The sequence below is a fragment of the Primulina huaijiensis genome, chromosome 15, assembly GCF_012295235.1.
Source record: "Primulina huaijiensis isolate GDHJ02 chromosome 15, ASM1229523v2, whole genome shotgun sequence".
Lineage (NCBI taxonomy): Eukaryota > Viridiplantae > Streptophyta > Magnoliopsida > Lamiales > Gesneriaceae > Primulina > Primulina huaijiensis.
This window is the reverse complement of record NC_133320.1, coordinates 2,330,395-2,348,198: the sequence shown is the minus strand read 5'-3', so window position 1 is coordinate 2,348,198 and position 17,804 is coordinate 2,330,395. Positions and strand designations below refer to the sequence as shown.

Here is a 17,804-nt window from a genome sequence, read left to right as displayed (position 1 = left end):
ATTGTGAACATGCCATTAGCACAACAAAATTTATAATTAATAAAATAAAAAGATTATATTATTTTCAAATTGATAGTTNTATCGTCTTTTTGAACTTTTCATATACACTAGCTCATAACTATCCTAACTGGACTGAGTTCAAATTAATTCGAATCTGAATCTGATTAGAGCCACATTTCATAGAGGCATTTCCGTAGAATTGATTCCAATCAATTCTTTGATTGAATATGACAAATTTTCCTCTCTTGGAATTTTTATTTCAAATATGTTTCCAGCCTCATATTTTGTGTGAAATAATTTTATAATGTACCAAATGTTTCAACGGCGTATGTATGGGAATAAAATCAGATTCTATTATATTATCCTAGAGGCGAATTCAATAAATTGAGACAATGGAGACGAATAGCATGTAAGCTCTTATGTTCAAGACCTAAAGGTTAACCATAATGTCAAACTATATAGATATTGTTAGATTTGATTGAGTTAGGAATCTTAATTAGCGTCATCTTTAATTTGTGTAAATTAAGGAAAATTGTATTCTATGTTTATGCTTTGAATCACAGTGAAAAGGTTCGATTCATTTGTGCTGTTGAAAAATATTTTGTGTGTTAAGTATCCAAATGAAGAATCGGTTGACATTCCATGATTTGTGACGAATTCAAGAAATATGTACAAATAGTTTAATATATAATGTAAGTTGCTCTTTTCAAAGTCTTTTTTAAAGAATGTTCTTTCTCTTCCCCTTCTCATATGCCCGACTCACAGATGCCATATAGAAATAACATTTTTTAAATGTAAATACTTCACACACACACACACACAGACATACATACATACGTACATACATACATACATATATANAAATTTAGTCTTTAGTTTGATAACTTGGTTTTTCTTTACTTTTATTGTGTCTGTTTTTGCTGGAATAAAGATTTGGCGCTAAACATGTTAGAATTATCAAACATCATATCACAATATCCAACGTATATTAACTCAATAACCAAAATCGAAATATATCAACTTACAAGACGATTTTAATAATTTATATATATTATATGTATGTATTCTCGTTTGCATTTTCACTGAGCAAGTATAAATAAAAGTGATAAACCAAAAGGTGAAGTTGGGTCGAAAGGTGTGGTGGGTGGTATGGGAATATGGATAGGAATTTCCCTACTTTTAAACGAAAGAATGATGCTTCCATAAGTAATCTAATCCCACAAAAGAGTCTTCCAATGCTATGATGAAATGATATGTTAAGATTCTTTATTTCACAAAAAAATATATATTTGAATCTTATATTTAATACAACTGGATGAAATATAATATGATTCAACGAAACGACAGAGTTATTATTCGAGTTTGATGTTGTATAATATTCTATAGTCGTGGTTTAATAAATTAGTCCTAGTATTAAATCATTTTGCGATTTAGATAGTCATTTGTGGCCAAAAGTGTGACACACCTAAAATCAGGTCAAATTACGATTGATATTTCTTTTTACGAGTTATATATGACAAAAAATCTTTATGATTTATAGAATTATGACATGATGAACATTTTGAAAAAAAAGAAAAAAAGATTGAGGGTAAGAATAGAGGATAGAAACTGAGAGGCTGGTAGTGCCAAAAGGCTTTGCTTTAGTAAAAAGTCTTTGCTACATGATAATCCCTTTTACCTATTGAGGTGAAAAGATAAGGTGTACTTTTCTATTGGCACAATCAAAGTTATTCTATTTTCATGTAAATGGCGTATAACAATCCTTATCATCATTCACTATGTAAGGATGAAAAATAATTATGATGCACATACATTTTATTATATATATGTACTTTTAAATTTGAGTTTTTATCATTTTATAATGTATTTGTTTGTCGCGACCAAATTAAGTTATGCGCATAAAAATTCGATATCGAAAAATGTCATAATTAAGTGCTCATCACTTGGTCAAAAATTACCGTTGTTAATTGATACGTAACTTTATTTTATTTTTTAAAATATGGAAGCACATAGATCCACGTTGAGAGACACATGGGCATGAAGGGTTGTACCACAAAGGTGTTAATGGGTCGAGCTGTAAGCCCTTAGACGGGACGAATTTCTTGACCAACGAGCGCACGAAACCGAGGTATCCTGATGAAACCTGTGTGATCCTCAAACTAATTTTGGGATTGGAAAGAAGAATTCAAAAGTAATAATTTGCGCAAACAATGACGTATTTTTTGTATGGATTGACTAATATTTTGAAGTTTTACGTATTCATTGTTTAATATATGAATATCAACCAATATAAAATTCTTTCTTTAGAAGAGAATAATTCATGCATATCCCCACAATATGCTTGAGATATTACTTTAATTTAAACGATTTTATACGATCCGATTATATGATAATTACAGGCATGGCATTACTTCATGTCACAAACACAATATAAATATGATGTGAGAGAAATCAAAATATGTACGAGTTAAAAAATTTGAGTTGAATTGTTATAATCGATTATGACTTTTGATAAAATAAAAAATATTATATCGTAAAATGAATATCAAAGTCAAAATAACGTATTTGATTTTAATGTGTTACAAAAAGTGTAATCATAAAAAAGAAGAAAAAATAATTAGAATATAACATGAAATTATGTATAATTTTAAAAATTAAAATTACACGAAACAACGGACCCACTATCTAAAAACAGAATCCCCCGACCAAGTGGACTGAAGACTTGGAATGGCCAACGTTGGCTGGCTGAGCGCAAAAAAAGGAACTAACGACGGACACCACGAAACCTTATCCTGTCAGAAATATAGTTTGTCAATTAGTTTGATCATTAATATCAAATCATTGGCGGGTCCTTTTTGTCTAATCAAACAAATAAATTTAAAAAATACAATATCTTAGTCTTAATAACAATCAAACAAGTGAGTTTCTTATGTATATATATACATCGATTTGATCTATATTTATATTTAAAAATAATATTTTTAACATAAATAATAATATTACTCATGAGTCAGAGATTCGTTTCATAAATTAAAACGTACGACGGTTTGATAGGAGTTTTATGACAAATATCGATTATTTTTTGAATAACAAATTCAAAAAGAACTTGCGAATTCGTTCCAAATTTTTTAAAGATTGAGAATTGACTTAGTCAAAGTTCATTACTTGTCCACTAGATTTAATGTTTATTATTATTATTATTTCCAAAATATTTAGGTCATTGTTTGTTGAATGAAGAGGTATAAACATCATTTTTTGTTGGAGATATGTGTGTTCAAATTTGCGTTAAAGCGAAAAACTTGAGATCAAGTGCATCGGACCAAATTCAACTTGTTTACACATTCAAACCTCGACAATTAAGAGTAAAAAAAATAACACTGTTTATTTTTTTAAAAAATAAATATTATGGGTTCAGAATAATTTTCATGTGATTAAATAATTATCAAGAAACAAAAATATCTCAAAATTTAAATGTATTTGATCGTAATTTATTATTTGTTTGGTATAAAGTTAGGTTTGATAAATATTTGAAATGTTGATGATGTGACACAAAACTGAGAAAGCGTGCATTAATGGTATATTGTTCGTTTGAATTAACGAACCAAACTTCATAATGACCAAATCCGACCATGCATAATTGGATATGTTCACTATCCAATACAATGATAACACTTCCCACTTTCCCATTCCACAAAAATAATCGTAATTAATACATTCATATATCACGTTATTTATAAGCCAATTAATATTTGTGTTTATACTTTTTTTTTTAAAAAAATCATTGGTATGATCGAGCGATTACCGTTTTACTAAAATTTATAGCTGATGATAACAGTTCAACTCAAATATGTTAAGTCGTACAACAGCTCCGATACCACTTTCGATTGTTCTACTTAACATAGACAATTATTGCACTCAACAATGTCATCTTCAATAATTGAATTTCTTGCAATCAATGAGAATCGAACATGTGACTTTAATTTTGATATCAATTGTAGGACCAAATGTTTGTCATATTACCAAAAGTTTAGCTGATGGTAATCGTACAACTCAAATCTTTTAAATTGTACAGCAGTTAAAACATCACATTTCGATTAATCTATTTAACAAATATAATTATTGCAAACAAGATAGTTTCCAACCCCACGTACAGAATAAAAAAGATATATATAATCAAATAATCGAATTTCGAAGTCTAATCTCAAAAAAATAATTTGGTCTCTCGAGACCGTCAAAAAGATCAGAAAATATATATGTTAAAACAAATCCATCAAGACAATAAACACCAACCGCAACATGTGTCTAGAGATCCAAGACATCAATGAACACCAGTAAATTTCAACCGCAACACGTGCGACTTCTTCATCTGTTATCTTTGCAACAATGTCTGAGGTCCTGTGATTTCTGAAGCCTTTTTAACAAATCAAGACCCAGCATCCAGTCATCTGGCTAGCTGTAAGGTTAGGCGACAGAGATAAGACTTCTCAACAGTTCAACGATGAGTCGAGCTGCTCCACTGAACTTTGATTTGGACTATTCCAACATGATGAGTCCAAACAAAAGTTAAATTCTTTATTTTTGTACGGTATCGATATATATCGTTTTCTTAAAAAAAAAAACACTTTATCTTTTTAAAAATTTAACTTTATTATTTAAAAATATTATATATTTTTTAATTTATATATATTATTTCCGTATTTTGGTACTTACCGAAAATTTCAATTTCTATACCGTTAGAGAACTGAATATTTCGGTATCGGTACCATACCGTACCGAAAATTTCAGTATACCAAAAATTTCGATAAATTCGGTATTTTTCGGTACGATAATATCGGTATATCGAAAATTCGGTATTTTTTCCCGCCCCCTATTTATAACCATATCTATTAACCTATCAACAATCTAAGAATTTCAAAATAAGACAATAAAAAAAGCCGATTAACAATAATGTGTGTGCGTGTGTATATATTGAATTGGTGGGAGACGCACACATCACCACCTTGTTTTGTCTTGTCATCTCCCAACCCATATTTATGTGCGCGTCTCCCACCATTTCATTATTTACAATGATTCTAGTTGACATGTTAAAAGGGGCTTCTTTCTTTTTTCTTTTTTGTTTTTTGTTTTTTGTCTTTTGAAAGGAAAAAGGGCTTCTTTTAGTTTCCTCATTGATGGGCGTATATAATATTATTGGAGATTAGGAGTAAAGTGGGGTTCAAATTGTCAACCGATGAGATAATTTTTATTTGTTATTTTAGTATGAGTTAGGGTAAATTTTGATATAAAAGTTTAAACTTTAATTTATAAAGTACTTTTTAAAAAATAGTTTTTTTTAGGAATTATAAAACAATTTTATGTTTGGATGTGGCGATTAAAAAAAGAAGTAAAAGAGAAGTTGTTTAATTGTTAAAGATAAATTGAAATAGAAGCCTAAAATCTGATTTATGGACTCTTTAGTTCTGGTTTATCGAAAGTATTTATCAAGAAGAACACTTTCCCAAATAAATTTTTTCCTGAAAAAGTAACATTTTTTTTTTAAAAAGTTAGATTCTCCGTAAATAAAAGTTTCACATGAACGCTACATCTCTGTGTGTATTTAAAATTTTACTATATCTCTTTGCTGATCATCTGTAATCTGGCTAATCTTTTAAGTTTATTCCAGTTAAATAATTTAAAATATAGACGCATAATGAAAATAATATCAATTTTTTTTAATAAAATATTTAAACAACTTAGTTATTCATAACAACAATAAGTATTTCATTACAAAAGACGAATGTTTAATGACAAATGTTTGTTGTTAATTGTTACGTCAAAAACTATATTTTACGATAACAATAAAACTCTAATATTTCAAATTTTACAATAGTTGAAACGTTGTGTTACGTTATCTCTATAATAAGATCATTAATTATTACATCCCAACATTTCTCATTTCGAAATGACATTGATGCTTGGTCCAAGAAAATAATTACCTTATCTTTCACTCATAAGATTAACAAAATAATAATATAAAAATACTGTAAGTTAAGCGACAGACATTTACCGGAAATGTTTTTCCATGTTTGATAATTAAATAGCCCGCTCATATTTGACTACTACTAATTTCAAGAAGAAAAGATTACTAATCGATTTTGAAATTATTTAAAATAATCCTCATTTTCTCCACAAAATACAAATTTCTTAGTAACTAGTTTTCTCATTTAATATGGAAAGTAAAATATTAAAAAAATCGAATTATAAATATTAAAAAATTGAATTGTAATATATAAATTTATGTCACATTGAAGCCCTGTGTATAAACCAACAATATTTGATATTGCAATTTGGACGAGAGTAGGTCTCTTGTGAGACGGTCTCACGAATCTTTATCTGTAAGACGGGTCAACCCTACCGATATTCATAATAAAAAGTAATACTCTTAACATAAAATTAATATTTTTCATGGATGATCCAAATAAAGATCCGTCTCACACTAATGTACGAAAAGACGTCGATACAAAATCATTTAAAAGAAAAAAAAACTCCTACGTCTCCACCCCAACCTAATATTATAATAGATAATAATGATAATAATAAGCCATTACATTCAAAATTATCGCTTTTTTCCAGCTGTGACCTAAAAATCAAACCACTTCCAATACGTAACTGAGACGAAAAAGGTCCACAGAGATGATTAATTAGAGCGCAACATTAAGAAAACTATGCTACTCTAACCAATAATTTTGGTTAAAATCCCTAACATAAAATATAAATTAGAAACATATAAATATTATTCCGTCATTACCTTGGGGAAAAGGGCAGCTTCTTTCGATATATATCTGCAAACGCCATTTTTCAAACGCAGAGCTCGGAAATTAATTTATTTCCACAACAAAAACCTCCAATCTTGAAAACACAGAAATGGGTTTCGATGAATCATCCAAAACACGCCTTGTTTTGGGACTGGGAATTTCATCAACACTAACAGACGCACGCAATTCAAGAAAACTACCAGCAGCCGCAGCCCAAGATATTGATCGTTTCTGGAAAACACACGAGCCTTCGTTGACTCTAAGCTTGTGTGTTGAAACCCATAATCAGATTCATGCGGCTAAAACGGTAGATTGTGATTATTTCAATAGGGTTTTTAAGGATCGTGAGACTGATGATCTATTCAGACAAGATAGTACAGGTGCTTCGTCTTTCTCCAACTTGAGTGTGAAGAGGGAAAGAGAACATGGCAGCTGTGAAGAGGTTGAAATACAGAGAATTTCTTGTGGAGAAGATGAAGGGTTTGGTGAAAGGAAGAAGCTTAGACTCAATAAGATTCAGTCTGCTCGTTTGGAAGATAGCTTCAAACGCCACAGCACTCTTAATCCTGTATATTTTAAATTCTGATTTTCTGGATTTTAATCTACTGTACTTTAAAGATTTTTTTTATTCTGATCCTAAAGTTTTCTGATAAAACTTTGTGTAATGTTTATTTGCAGAAGCAAAAGCAAGAGTTGGCGAGGGAGTTGATGCTGAGACCTCGCCAGGTCGAAGTCTGGTTTCAAAACAGAAGAGCCAGGTTTGGTATTCGTATCCTTAATCGTACGATTATTCAATAATTTTACGGTTTTTGAGATGGAAACGAAAATATGGTATTCAGAAATGGTGGTTATTTCCATTTCTGAAGTCTTGTTTTCTTGTGTGAGACTTTTGCCGAACTTTTATTGGGAAATTTTTGCAGGACAAAGTTGAAGCAAACGGAATTAGACTGTCAATTCTTGAGGAAATGCTGCGACAGACTGACAGATGAGAACCGGCGGCTGCACAAGGAGCTTAAAGAGTTAAAGGATCTGAAATCAGCGCAGCCAGTGTACATGCACCTACCGGCGGCCAGTCTGACTATGTGCCCGTCGTGTGAGAGGATTCATGGAGGCGGCGGCGGCGTAGCAGAAAACGGGGCGAAGAGCTCTTATACGATAAGCTTCAACGCGGCACTTGTATAATCCCTTCACCAATCCATCAAAGTACATGGAGTTGGGACGCGGGCTCAAATTATTCTAGTCCATAAATATTAGTCCATAAATATAGATTATAGTGTTAAAATATTTAAAAATATATATAATTCGATTTTATTTTTTAACCTGAAAACTCTAGTTATGTTATCAAAATTTCCTCATCGGTATTTATTTATCACAAAAATTTTTGTGAAAAAGTTTTACGATTTAATTTTTCGATACATATATTTTATTTTGATTATTTATAAAAAAATATATTATTTTTTATAAATCTCCAAAAGAAAAAGACATCTCGTAAAGATGATGAATTTTTACGGCAAGGCGCCGGATGTAGGGTCCGTTCATTCGTCTTCTTAGATATTCAATCATTTTGTTCGTTTACATGTTTTTACCGCCCATTATTCTCGTAAATTTTTCATACACAATTTCATCGGAAAGATTATATTTTTGATTTTATGTGTTCGAGATTTTGCGATTTTTATCGTCTATGTTATAAAATGACAATTTAATCTTAAATTTTCCTCATTTCCACCATATTAGACATAAATGTTTCACCAGTATTTCACGATATGTGTATAAGTCTGGGGGCGTAGGTACTAGGTATATTAGGGGATATTGAGCCCAGCCAAGTCCCCAAGTTCTATTTTAAATATAAATATATATAGTTATATTTATAAATTATATTTTAATTTCTTATATTTCATAAATAAATTTAATATTAAAACTTATTTTCAACTTCAACAAAATAATTTGATGTTTTAGAAATGGAAATGAAATTACGTTGCGAATTTGAAATTTTGTTAGCTCAAGTCTTAAATATTAAAGCTAAAATTTCAAAATTCAATTTTTATCGAATCTTCTTTTGTTATGTTGTTGGATTTTGTTCTTAGTTGGATTATTATATGTTTTAGAGCAGATATCAATTTTTTTCATATGATGTGTAATTTATAAATTAATCCATTTCTTGTTAAATATTTATGAGCTAGTTTTTTGTTGTGATCAATATCCTATTTACAAGTGAAATAAAATTATAAGTTAAAAAAAAGGTGAATTGAAATGTAGAAAAAGAGTTATCATTGATTATTTCATTCAGAAAAAATAGTGAGCGATTCTAAAAAAAATTCCCATCCAAATTGCATCTTTTATTATATATTATAAGAAATGTATAGACATAAATTAAAATGAGCGTTTAAATTTTAATATCCAACCCCTCATATTTGAAATAATAGGTCTTATATGAGATGGATCGTACAATCCATATTTATAGTGAAAAATAATATTTTTGAGATAAAAAATAATATATTTTCATAATCAGTCGGACCAGAGATCTATCTCTCAATATTAACCCGTGAGACGATCTCATATAAGTTTTTTTAATATATATATTTGTAAATCTCTTGTATGAGATTGCCTTTGAAAGCATTAATATGCATTTTAGCCCAATATTTATATCAAACTTATTCTTCATCAGATTCATATATTAATATCATGTTTAATTAGAAAATAGCAGAGCAAGAATTATTTTATCGATCTCCTATCAAATTGTGAAAAATGTTTTGAACCTACAAGGAACAACAATTCACTTTCCAAACATAATTTTTANAATAAATGTTGCATTTGGAATTAAAGATTTGATTTTAAATTTATATATCAAGTCTTAATTTAGCTCAAATTTAGAATAAAATATTTGAAATATCTGATTATGTCCTCGAAGTATATTTATTTGATTATTTCACAAAAAAATTAATGAGGTTGTTTGATAAGTCAATTTTATGGGGGTATTTTGTTTTTTAACATTGTTCAAATACACTTGAAGTTGTTATTTTCTTAAATAAATAGTTAACCAAGATTATTTTGCAAAATTTTCCCTAATTTTATTAGACAGACATCTGACTCAATCCATGAAAAAATAAATGTGTGTGTATATATATGTATATACACGTGCATTTTTTTATTGTCCACCATTCATGATGATAATATTTACATATTAAGGCATAATTTGGTACACATAATAAGATTAACATGTGATATATAATATGAAGATAAGTTAATGATAAATAAGATGTATGATATTATATTTAATGTTTGGTATGATTTTAATAAGAGTGATTAAATTTATATATTAGATTGTAACGACAAAATTAACCTTATCATAATAAATTTTTTAATTTCAAAATTGTTGCTTGAGTTCNTTTATATATATTTATTTATTTATTTTATGGAGCATTGAAATGAGATAACGATAAAGTTTAAAATTTTTATATATTGAGGGCAATTAAGTCATTTGTGGTGTTTTTATCATTAAATTAAAATTATCACATATCATAAAAGAGATATTTTATACTTGTATAAAATTATTTATCACAGGCCCATATTATTATCATGAGATTTCTAAAAAAATACAAACGTGAAATAAAGAAGATTATTTATCGATCTCTGTCTTATAGATCATACCAAAATATACCTAAATATATAATTTTGATATCTTTTACCAAATTTAAAAGATGAGTTACATTGCTGGATGAATGAGAGTGTGATTGATAGCCAACAAAACTGACTGTACGTCTACACACGATGACAGCACAGGTGGCATAAACAGAATGATGCGGATTTCAGATCTATTTCAACCGACAAACATTTGCGAATTGCTCTCAATCCCTTTTGATAGTTTCATTTAACTTTCTGAATATGATCCACACCCACCAAAAGTTAATATTTAATTTTAACTACGGTACGGATTCGATTCCCTTTTCCCCGTTGCCCACTGTATTTAAAGCAATCATTGATCACTGGTTATTAAATTCTCATTCTCAGTTCTTGGGGGCTAATCAGAAGCTTAAAAAGGTTTTTTTTTTTGCGGCATCAGGCATGATTTCGGTTCTAAACTTTCTTGATCTGTTGTTTGCATTTTCAAGATTTTATTTTTTTGAAAAGGAATGTGACTCTATTTGAAAATGTAGGAAGTTTTTTCTTTTTTATGGGCATTGGTTTAATGTGAATCTGTTGCTGGGTTTGGGAATGTTTAACTCTTAATTGGCATTAGTTGATTTTAATTACCTTTCTATATTAGTTTCTTGTACTATCTTGTTCTAGGTTGGCTTAAAATTGACAAGATTTTGCTATTTTTTCACTGTTTATGAGGTCTTTTAACTAAAAAGGGAAGTTGGGTTTCTTGTACTTCTGTGAAAACATGAACTTGTAATGCTTGATTCAGTTAGAGTTTGAAATGAACAAAAAAAGGAACTCTTGATTGTTTAATTGTTTGATGTGGTTTCTTTGCTCCCGGATCAGTTAAACATGTCTTTGTTATGAATGAATTTTTGGTTCAGGTATGGGCTGTAAGATAAACTATCACTGTGACATTGTTTGGTGTTGGTGTATACCACGCCTGACCATTGCTATGAGACTGGTGTTTTCGAATTTGGAACTGACCATCCACTTACGAGAGAATGTGAATTAGAGTTTCGTTTGTGATGGTTTTGATTTAGATTTGGTTATGGCTCGAATTGAGTCGAAATTTCAAATTAAAAGTACAGCTTGATTTTATTGGATGTGAATTTAGGAGTTGAACTTGTACAAATTTAATTGGTTACATGTACTTCGATTCTTAGAACTTAAGATTGATTTATTGTTTCGTATTTATTCTGAAAACGAAATCGAACAGTAAGTCAATTCAAATTGTGGTCGGCCTACTTTTCGATTATCTGTAAAGGGTGCTCCAGATAATAAAATTTTCATTTTCTGATATTAAACATTTTTATAATCAGTGAACATACCAACGAAGAATCTTTTCCAAGTATATACAAGGTTTCGAATAATGTAGCCTCGGATCTTTCCGCAAGATGAACAAAGTGGTCAAATTTAATATCGTGGCATTGGTAACATAAACTGTCCTTTTGTGCCGGATTGCTTCAAGAAAGTGGTTCTTTGGAATTGTCACCAACTGTTGAGCTTGTTTGCACTTGAGCCAATATCGAAGCCTTAATTATTTTGTGTTCTCTGTGGTTTACGAAGCTTGCTTATGTCCTCCGTCAATTTTATGTTTCTAAAACTTAGTTTATAATTTCTTATCGCTCTTTCTTTGACAGAACAATCTGGGAATCTGAGCTTTTTGAACGATTAAATCTATTCGTTAGTCAAGATTAAGTTGAATTCACCATGTTTCGGCAATCGCCACGCAGGAACCCAAGAAGTAAAGGATTCAAAGTGAAGCATGTTCTGCAGCTATGTTTGCTTCTTGGAGTGGGGATTTGGTTGCTCTACCAAGTCCAGCACTCCCGTGACAAGAAGGAATCCTATCGAGAAAATACAAATGTTTCAGAGAAGGTGCAGGACGAAGTCGACACCATTAAGCTAGGGAGAAAGGATCTTTTGCCTAAAACAGAAGAAGAAGAAGAAGAAGACACCGTAGATGAGAAGCCTAAGGAGGAGACTTCTGAGGAAAAACAAATGCATTTTGATGACGAAAATAAGCTTGAAGACCGGGGGCGAGATCAAGAAAATACAGAAGAGGGAAGTGAAAATCGAGAGAGTGAAGAGACTGAAAGTACTAATGTGAATGATGAAAGTAAAATAAATGGTGAAGGAAGTAAAGAAGAGGAAAATGTAGAAAATAATGAAAAAGAAGGTGAGGAGAAGGCAAATGTGGAGCCTGATGTTGAAGAGGGCAAGGTTGACGATAGCGACAATGAACGTGTGAAATTTGACGAAACATATCAAGGTGGAGAGAATGGCGAAGAAAGCAAGGGGGACGAAGGTGAGGAAAAGGCAAATGTGGAGCTAGATATTGAAGAAGGTAAGGTTGACAGTAGTGAGAATGAAGGTCCGAAAATTGATGAAACAAGGAACGAGGAGAAAGTTGATGAAGAGAAGGTCGTTGATGAAGGGGTTGGTACAGAGAACAAAAATGAAGAATCGACAGAGTACGAGAGCAGAACTGGTGATAAAAAGGAAGAAAATGGAAGTGGAGAAAAACATGATAATGAAGAGAAAGATTCGGAGGAGAGGAATGGAAAGAATAGTGCAGAAGATATAGAAGAGCACGAGGGAAACAACATGAGAGATGAGAATAAAGATGGCTCGACCGAAAATTCGAGCGCATCAGATGTGGAAAGTCATGGTGGAGCTGATAACTCGGGAACGAAAGAAGAAAATGCCAAGGGAGAAAATCTTTCAAGTGATGGTATGGTTCAAGATTCGCAAAATTTTACAGAAACACGGAGAGTTGGTTTGGATGGCTTGAAAGGGGAGTATAAGTCTGTGAATGTGGACCGAAGTGACAGGGAGGATCATTTGAAGAGCAACGACGATCATGAAGAGTTGAAATCAAGCGACCTTAACGATGGGATGATGGAGAAGAATAATTTGTCTAAAAGCGATGAACATATGGATTCTCAGAACCACGATTCCATTGCTGAAACTACTGATGATAATGATAAACACGATCAAGATAATGATAAATCTACCAATGATTCTGCTCATAGCCAACAGGAACAAGATGAACAGACTCTTACCCAAGGTGAGAAGAGAGATGCGAAGTCTCCCTCCACAACAACCGAAAATTTGGTCATTTCAGAACGAGATTCAAAGGGCTCTGATCATGATAACACAGGAGATGGGCAGAATGATGATTCCAAGAATGCCCCAGACCTAAAAAATGATACTGCAACATCGGCTGATCAAAATGGGAGTCACAATTTTAGCGAGCAACAGAATCTTGATAATGATTCGGAAACAGATGGGAAGGCAATATCGTATAATGACAGTAACGGGGCCGAGCAAGGCCAAAAAACATCCGAAAATTCATCTGATACTTTAAGTACTGTTAATGATGACTCAACTCGAGGCACAGACATGGATGCTGATTCTAGCCATGAGGCTTCTTCGATTCCTCAGGATGAGAAAGAAGCTCGTACGAATCTTGATACTCTTCCAGAGTCGGGATTGGAATCTAAAGATGCCGTTGCTTAGTCGCATTCGTTGCTTATTCTTTGTTCAAGATTCTTAGGTTCCATGTTTTGTTTTCCATTTTTTTTCCTCTTATATTTTCTTGTTTTCTTTCCTACAATTGCATAGGCGACTGTGGTGACAATGTAATATGCTACACCCTTTATCTTCTTGCTTTTGATGTCTGTTCAAACAGATTAAAGTATAGTGTTAACTGTGAAACTTTGCAATATTCTGAGTAATTTTTTTTATCCCAAACTTTCTCAATGTGGCCAAAGACCAACCAATTAACCGAGTAGTTTCTTAATGTTTAAATTAGACTCGGGTCGATTCACGTACGTGATGTGTGAGCAAGGGAGAATTAAGACAATGATTATTTACAAACATTCATTCTAAAAAAATATGATTTTCTTCATTAAAATGGGTATTGTTTGATGGGTTTAGTGAAAAATAAAATAAATAAATTATTGACCAAGAAGACTTAAAACTGTCCCAACAAGCAAATGGGTACATGATTTAAAATGTCATATATGGATCAGTTAAAACGCCATAATTAATATATACCATAATCCCGANTATATATTTCACCAGCCTCGACTTCTATAAGCCTTCAATATTTTAGCGACATAATAACAATAGAGAGGGATCTAAGAAAAAACCAACTTCGATCATTTTGTAGAAAGGTGTTGAAGAAAATGGTTTCTCGTACACGTCGTGTTCTCAATTCACTTGTGAATATGGAGACAAATGCACATCGAATTCCTTGACTAGACTGCGAGGGAAACAAGACGAGCTTCACAAGGAAAAGCATACCAAATGTTGAAACAGTGCACGCTTCAATGCATGATAGGAAAAAAATACACCTCAAACTTTGCTCCAACAAATCCCATTTGGGAGATTTAGAATTGTTGTTCTTGAGCATCCAACAACACATGAATACAATGTATATGATCATTATTGATAACAAAGTTCTCAAAAAGATGGCATAGTTCCCCGTTTCAATTGCTCAAATAGAAGACAGCCATTCAGGATCCTCAGTGATGAGCACCATCTCCGTGTTCCTTACCCTTCTCTGTAGCTGCTCTTAATTGACGCTGCTCCTCCTTGTAGATTCGGTTTCTTCGTTGAAACTGCAATAAATGCAAAAATATTAAATGCATCATTAGGAAAATGAGAGGTGGAGGTGGCCAACAACCGTCTATCATGGAAATAAACAGTTTCTATAAACCTTATAGTTCAGTTCACAAGTATCTTATACGTTATGAATGGCTTGTAACCCATTTCCTAATCGTAATTGATAGAAAAAGTTGGAAAACCAATGCCCATATTGGTCGCCAAGAGTTGTACCTAAGACCGACCAAAACACCAGATAAAAGCTAATGCTTTAGAAAGGGAAATGCAGAAACAAGGTGAATAACCTCGAGCTATTTAATACCCAAGCTGTGATTTTGCAACTGGGATTTTTGGTTCATAAATAATAAAAATAGAAATACAGGCACGTGAAAAGAATTCACCGCCACCACGTGACAACAAGTCATAACACTAATCCCATAGATTTCACCAAATCATATCAAGTAGACACAGACCAACCTCCAATCCAATGAAGGACGCATAAGAATCAAAGGCAATGAACTTGTAGCGTGTTTGGATCCATTGAACTCGTTAAATTAGAATCTGTAAGAAACATATTCAGATTCGATTTGAAGTAGTTCTGAATTCTAATTCCAATGCTCAAAGCTTCATTCCTTGATATACCAAGCACTCTTTTACTGGTTGACCAATGGCATTAAACACCACAAATCAGAAACTTAATCTTGATCGGAAATAAACACAAAAAAGGGCAAAAATCTAACGTAAGTGGGGCGATGGAAATCGAGTTGGAGACCCCAATATATGCACCTTTTAACAGAATCAATACCTGAAATCAAAAGAGACGGAAGCAAAAAGAAAACAAACCTCTTTGGAGTGGTGGAGGCACTCGAAATAGTCTTCACGAAGGAGGGCACAATCCTTGGGCTCGCGACAACGGGACATGCATTCGCTAAAATCCATCCAGAAATCGTAACATCTCCCCTTGTTTCCAGTTATCCCCCAACCAGAAGCCATTTCTTTCAACTTTCCTTGCTAGGGTTCAGTCCACTAGAATAATCTGGGAATTGGACGAATGAAAATGAGAAGTAAAATTCATTAATGACTATATTGAACTAACAAACTAACTTAATTTAAATAAAAGAGTTTTGTAACAGTTTTTATACGGATATAGGAATGTTATTTTGAACTAAAAAGGTGCTATTAGCAAATCCATACTACTATGTTTCGTTTAGTTTTTAAAAGATCAATAGTAATTCAATATATTAGTTAAAAAATTACTAAACTGACTTATCAATTTGTTTAAAAAAATATCGTGATATTTCTTAATTAGTTCATTTTAACTTGATGTTCTTTGGGGAAATTTTTTTTGGAAATAATAAGCCACCAATCTCATCATTGCAAGTTTAGAGAAGAAAAATGTTTGGTAACCTTTATCTACGTAAGACAACACACAACCAAATTCACACTCAAAATCAATTGAAAAAAAAAGAGTGATACAATCTCATTTGATAGCTAGTAAAATCATATTTGCAGGTGTCTAGTTGAAGAACTGAAAACTTCTCGAGTTGCAGACTACCGAGAGCAACCTTCCTAACTTCATCTTATTCTCGAATAAGGAACAATGTATTAGCATTTCCAACATTCAATCTCACATTATGAGCTGCCCTATTTCACCAATTCAGCATGAAATTGAGCAAAATGCAAGATTGACCCAAAACAACCTTAACTAATGGCTTACACCAGCTCGAGTTTTAGATTCAGTCGTGCATGTAGAGATATCATATCACGCTTCAAGGATTTAATTTCATTACATAAAGTACCACGATTTTCCTCAACTTGGTCATGAACCTCTTTTAACATAATTCTCGAGATGAAACAGAACCAAAGTCTTGATACGTAAAAAAGAATTCTGAACAGAATTCTGCCCTATCTTCCACTTTGTATCAATCCAAAAGGCAATCTTCAATTAACTCATAGCTAACGTGAATTCCAACAAAACCAGGGCAAATCATCGTAAAGTTGAAAGCATGAAATCAGATTAGAGTATCTGTCCAACTCATAAAATCAAGTAGGATACTCAAACACCACACAATCCAACACAGAATTCGATTTTGAACTTATTTTAACAAATTTATGGAAGAAAACGGATAAAAAACAACAAATGCTCAGAAACCAGATTTGAATCAATAATTCTGACCTAGTCCCTTTGCAGTTTTGCAATTGAATTAGGAAAAAATGAAATCAGGTTCAAATCCATTCTCACCTTGCACGCCTAATGCAATCGCGCCCCCTCGGAGAACAACAATACGATCAAATCACATTCTAAACTCTCTGTTACATTTTTTTTCTTTTCTTTTCCTTTTTTTTAAAAAAATTCCTCGGTCACCTCTCTCGGTTCTGGGTCGGGTTTTGTATAATAAGGTTGGCCGTAGAAACGGGTTATGGGCTGGAGAGTAGGCCGCGGCTCTCTCTTTGTTTTACCCCCTTGAATTTCTCTTAGTTGTTTTTTTTTAAAATTTTTTTTAGCTAATTAGAGTATTAAAAAAAAAAGGAATGGAAATTTTGTATAATAAAATAATTTGTAACACCACCTGAAAAAATTAATGCCAACAATTATTTGAGTCTATTTTAATAAATTAATTAAAAATTGTACAATTTGATTTTTGAGGTAATACCAACAATAACTTTAATTCTAATTGTACTTGCGATTCCAAATTTAAATTCTATAAACTTATAAATTATTATTTTAAAAAAAATCAACCTTTTCCGTATAAAGCA

General features: G+C 31.8%; 3 protein-coding genes across 6 annotated transcripts; 2 read left to right on the top strand and 1 right to left on the bottom strand.

Annotated features, from left to right (window-relative positions):
- The first annotated feature begins 6,777 nt into the window (after window positions 1-6,777).
- LOC140959823 (homeobox-leucine zipper protein HAT22-like) lies at window positions 6,778-8,185 on the top strand. The gene is made up of 3 exons (XM_073417843.1): window positions 6,778-7,362; window positions 7,473-7,552; window positions 7,715-8,185. Exons 1-3 carry the CDS (start codon window positions 6,904-6,906, stop codon window positions 7,974-7,976), a joined length of 801 nt encoding a protein of 266 aa, XP_073273944.1. The 5' UTR covers window positions 6,778-6,903; the 3' UTR covers window positions 7,977-8,185.
- A 2,390-nt stretch (window positions 8,186-10,575) lies between these two features.
- LOC140960044 (uncharacterized) lies at window positions 10,576-14,165 on the top strand. Of its 2 annotated transcripts, none has more exons than XM_073418159.1 (2): window positions 10,576-10,832; window positions 12,077-14,165. In XM_073418159.1, exon 2 carries the CDS (start codon window positions 12,147-12,149, stop codon window positions 13,956-13,958), a length of 1,812 nt encoding a protein of 603 aa, XP_073274260.1. In that variant the 5' UTR covers window positions 10,576-10,832; window positions 12,077-12,146; the 3' UTR covers window positions 13,959-14,165. The 2 variants fall into 2 exon arrangements, with proteins under 2 accessions (XP_073274260.1, XP_073274261.1); XM_073418160.1 differs by having other exon boundaries at window positions 10,576-10,854.
- Window positions 14,166-14,651: 486 nt separating this feature from the next.
- Window positions 14,652-17,442, bottom strand: LOC140958459 (NADH dehydrogenase [ubiquinone] iron-sulfur protein 5-B). Of its 3 annotated transcripts, none has more exons than XM_073415905.1 (3): window positions 17,290-17,442; window positions 15,891-16,083; window positions 14,652-15,064 (listed from the first exon to the last, which is right to left on the bottom strand). In XM_073415905.1, the coding sequence occupies exons 2-3, from the start codon at window positions 16,038-16,040 to the stop codon at window positions 14,969-14,971; spliced, it is 246 nt and encodes an 81-aa protein (XP_073272006.1). In that variant the 5' UTR covers window positions 16,041-16,083; window positions 17,290-17,442; the 3' UTR covers window positions 14,652-14,968. The 3 variants fall into 3 exon arrangements, with proteins under 3 accessions (XP_073272006.1, XP_073272007.1, XP_073272008.1); XM_073415906.1 differs by having other exon boundaries at window positions 17,224-17,408; XM_073415907.1 differs by lacking the exon at window positions 17,290-17,442 and adding an exon at window positions 16,847-17,159.
- Window positions 17,443-17,804: the final 362 nt, after the last annotated feature.

Excerpts from the sequence above, each read along its gene's own strand:
- LOC140960044 (XM_073418159.1), top strand. The coding sequence starts at position 12,147 with ATGTTTCGGCAATCGCCACGCAGGAACCCAAGAAGTAAAGGATTCAAA.
- LOC140958459 (XM_073415905.1), bottom strand. The coding sequence starts at position 16,040 with ATGGCTTCTGGTTGGGGGATAACTGGAAACAAGGGGAGATGTTACGAT. Across the intron at positions 15,065-15,890 it reads GCCTCCACCACTCCAAAGAG|TTTCAACGAAGAAACCGAAT; the intron begins GTTTGTTTTCTT and ends CATTTATTGCAG.
- LOC140959823 (XM_073417843.1), top strand. The coding sequence starts at position 6,904 with ATGGGTTTCGATGAATCATCCAAAACACGCCTTGTTTTGGGACTGGGA. Across the intron at positions 7,363-7,472 it reads GCCACAGCACTCTTAATCCT|AAGCAAAAGCAAGAGTTGGC; the intron begins GTATATTTTAAA and ends GTTTATTTGCAG. Across the intron at positions 7,553-7,714 it reads TTTCAAAACAGAAGAGCCAG|GACAAAGTTGAAGCAAACGG; the intron begins GTTTGGTATTCG and ends AAATTTTTGCAG.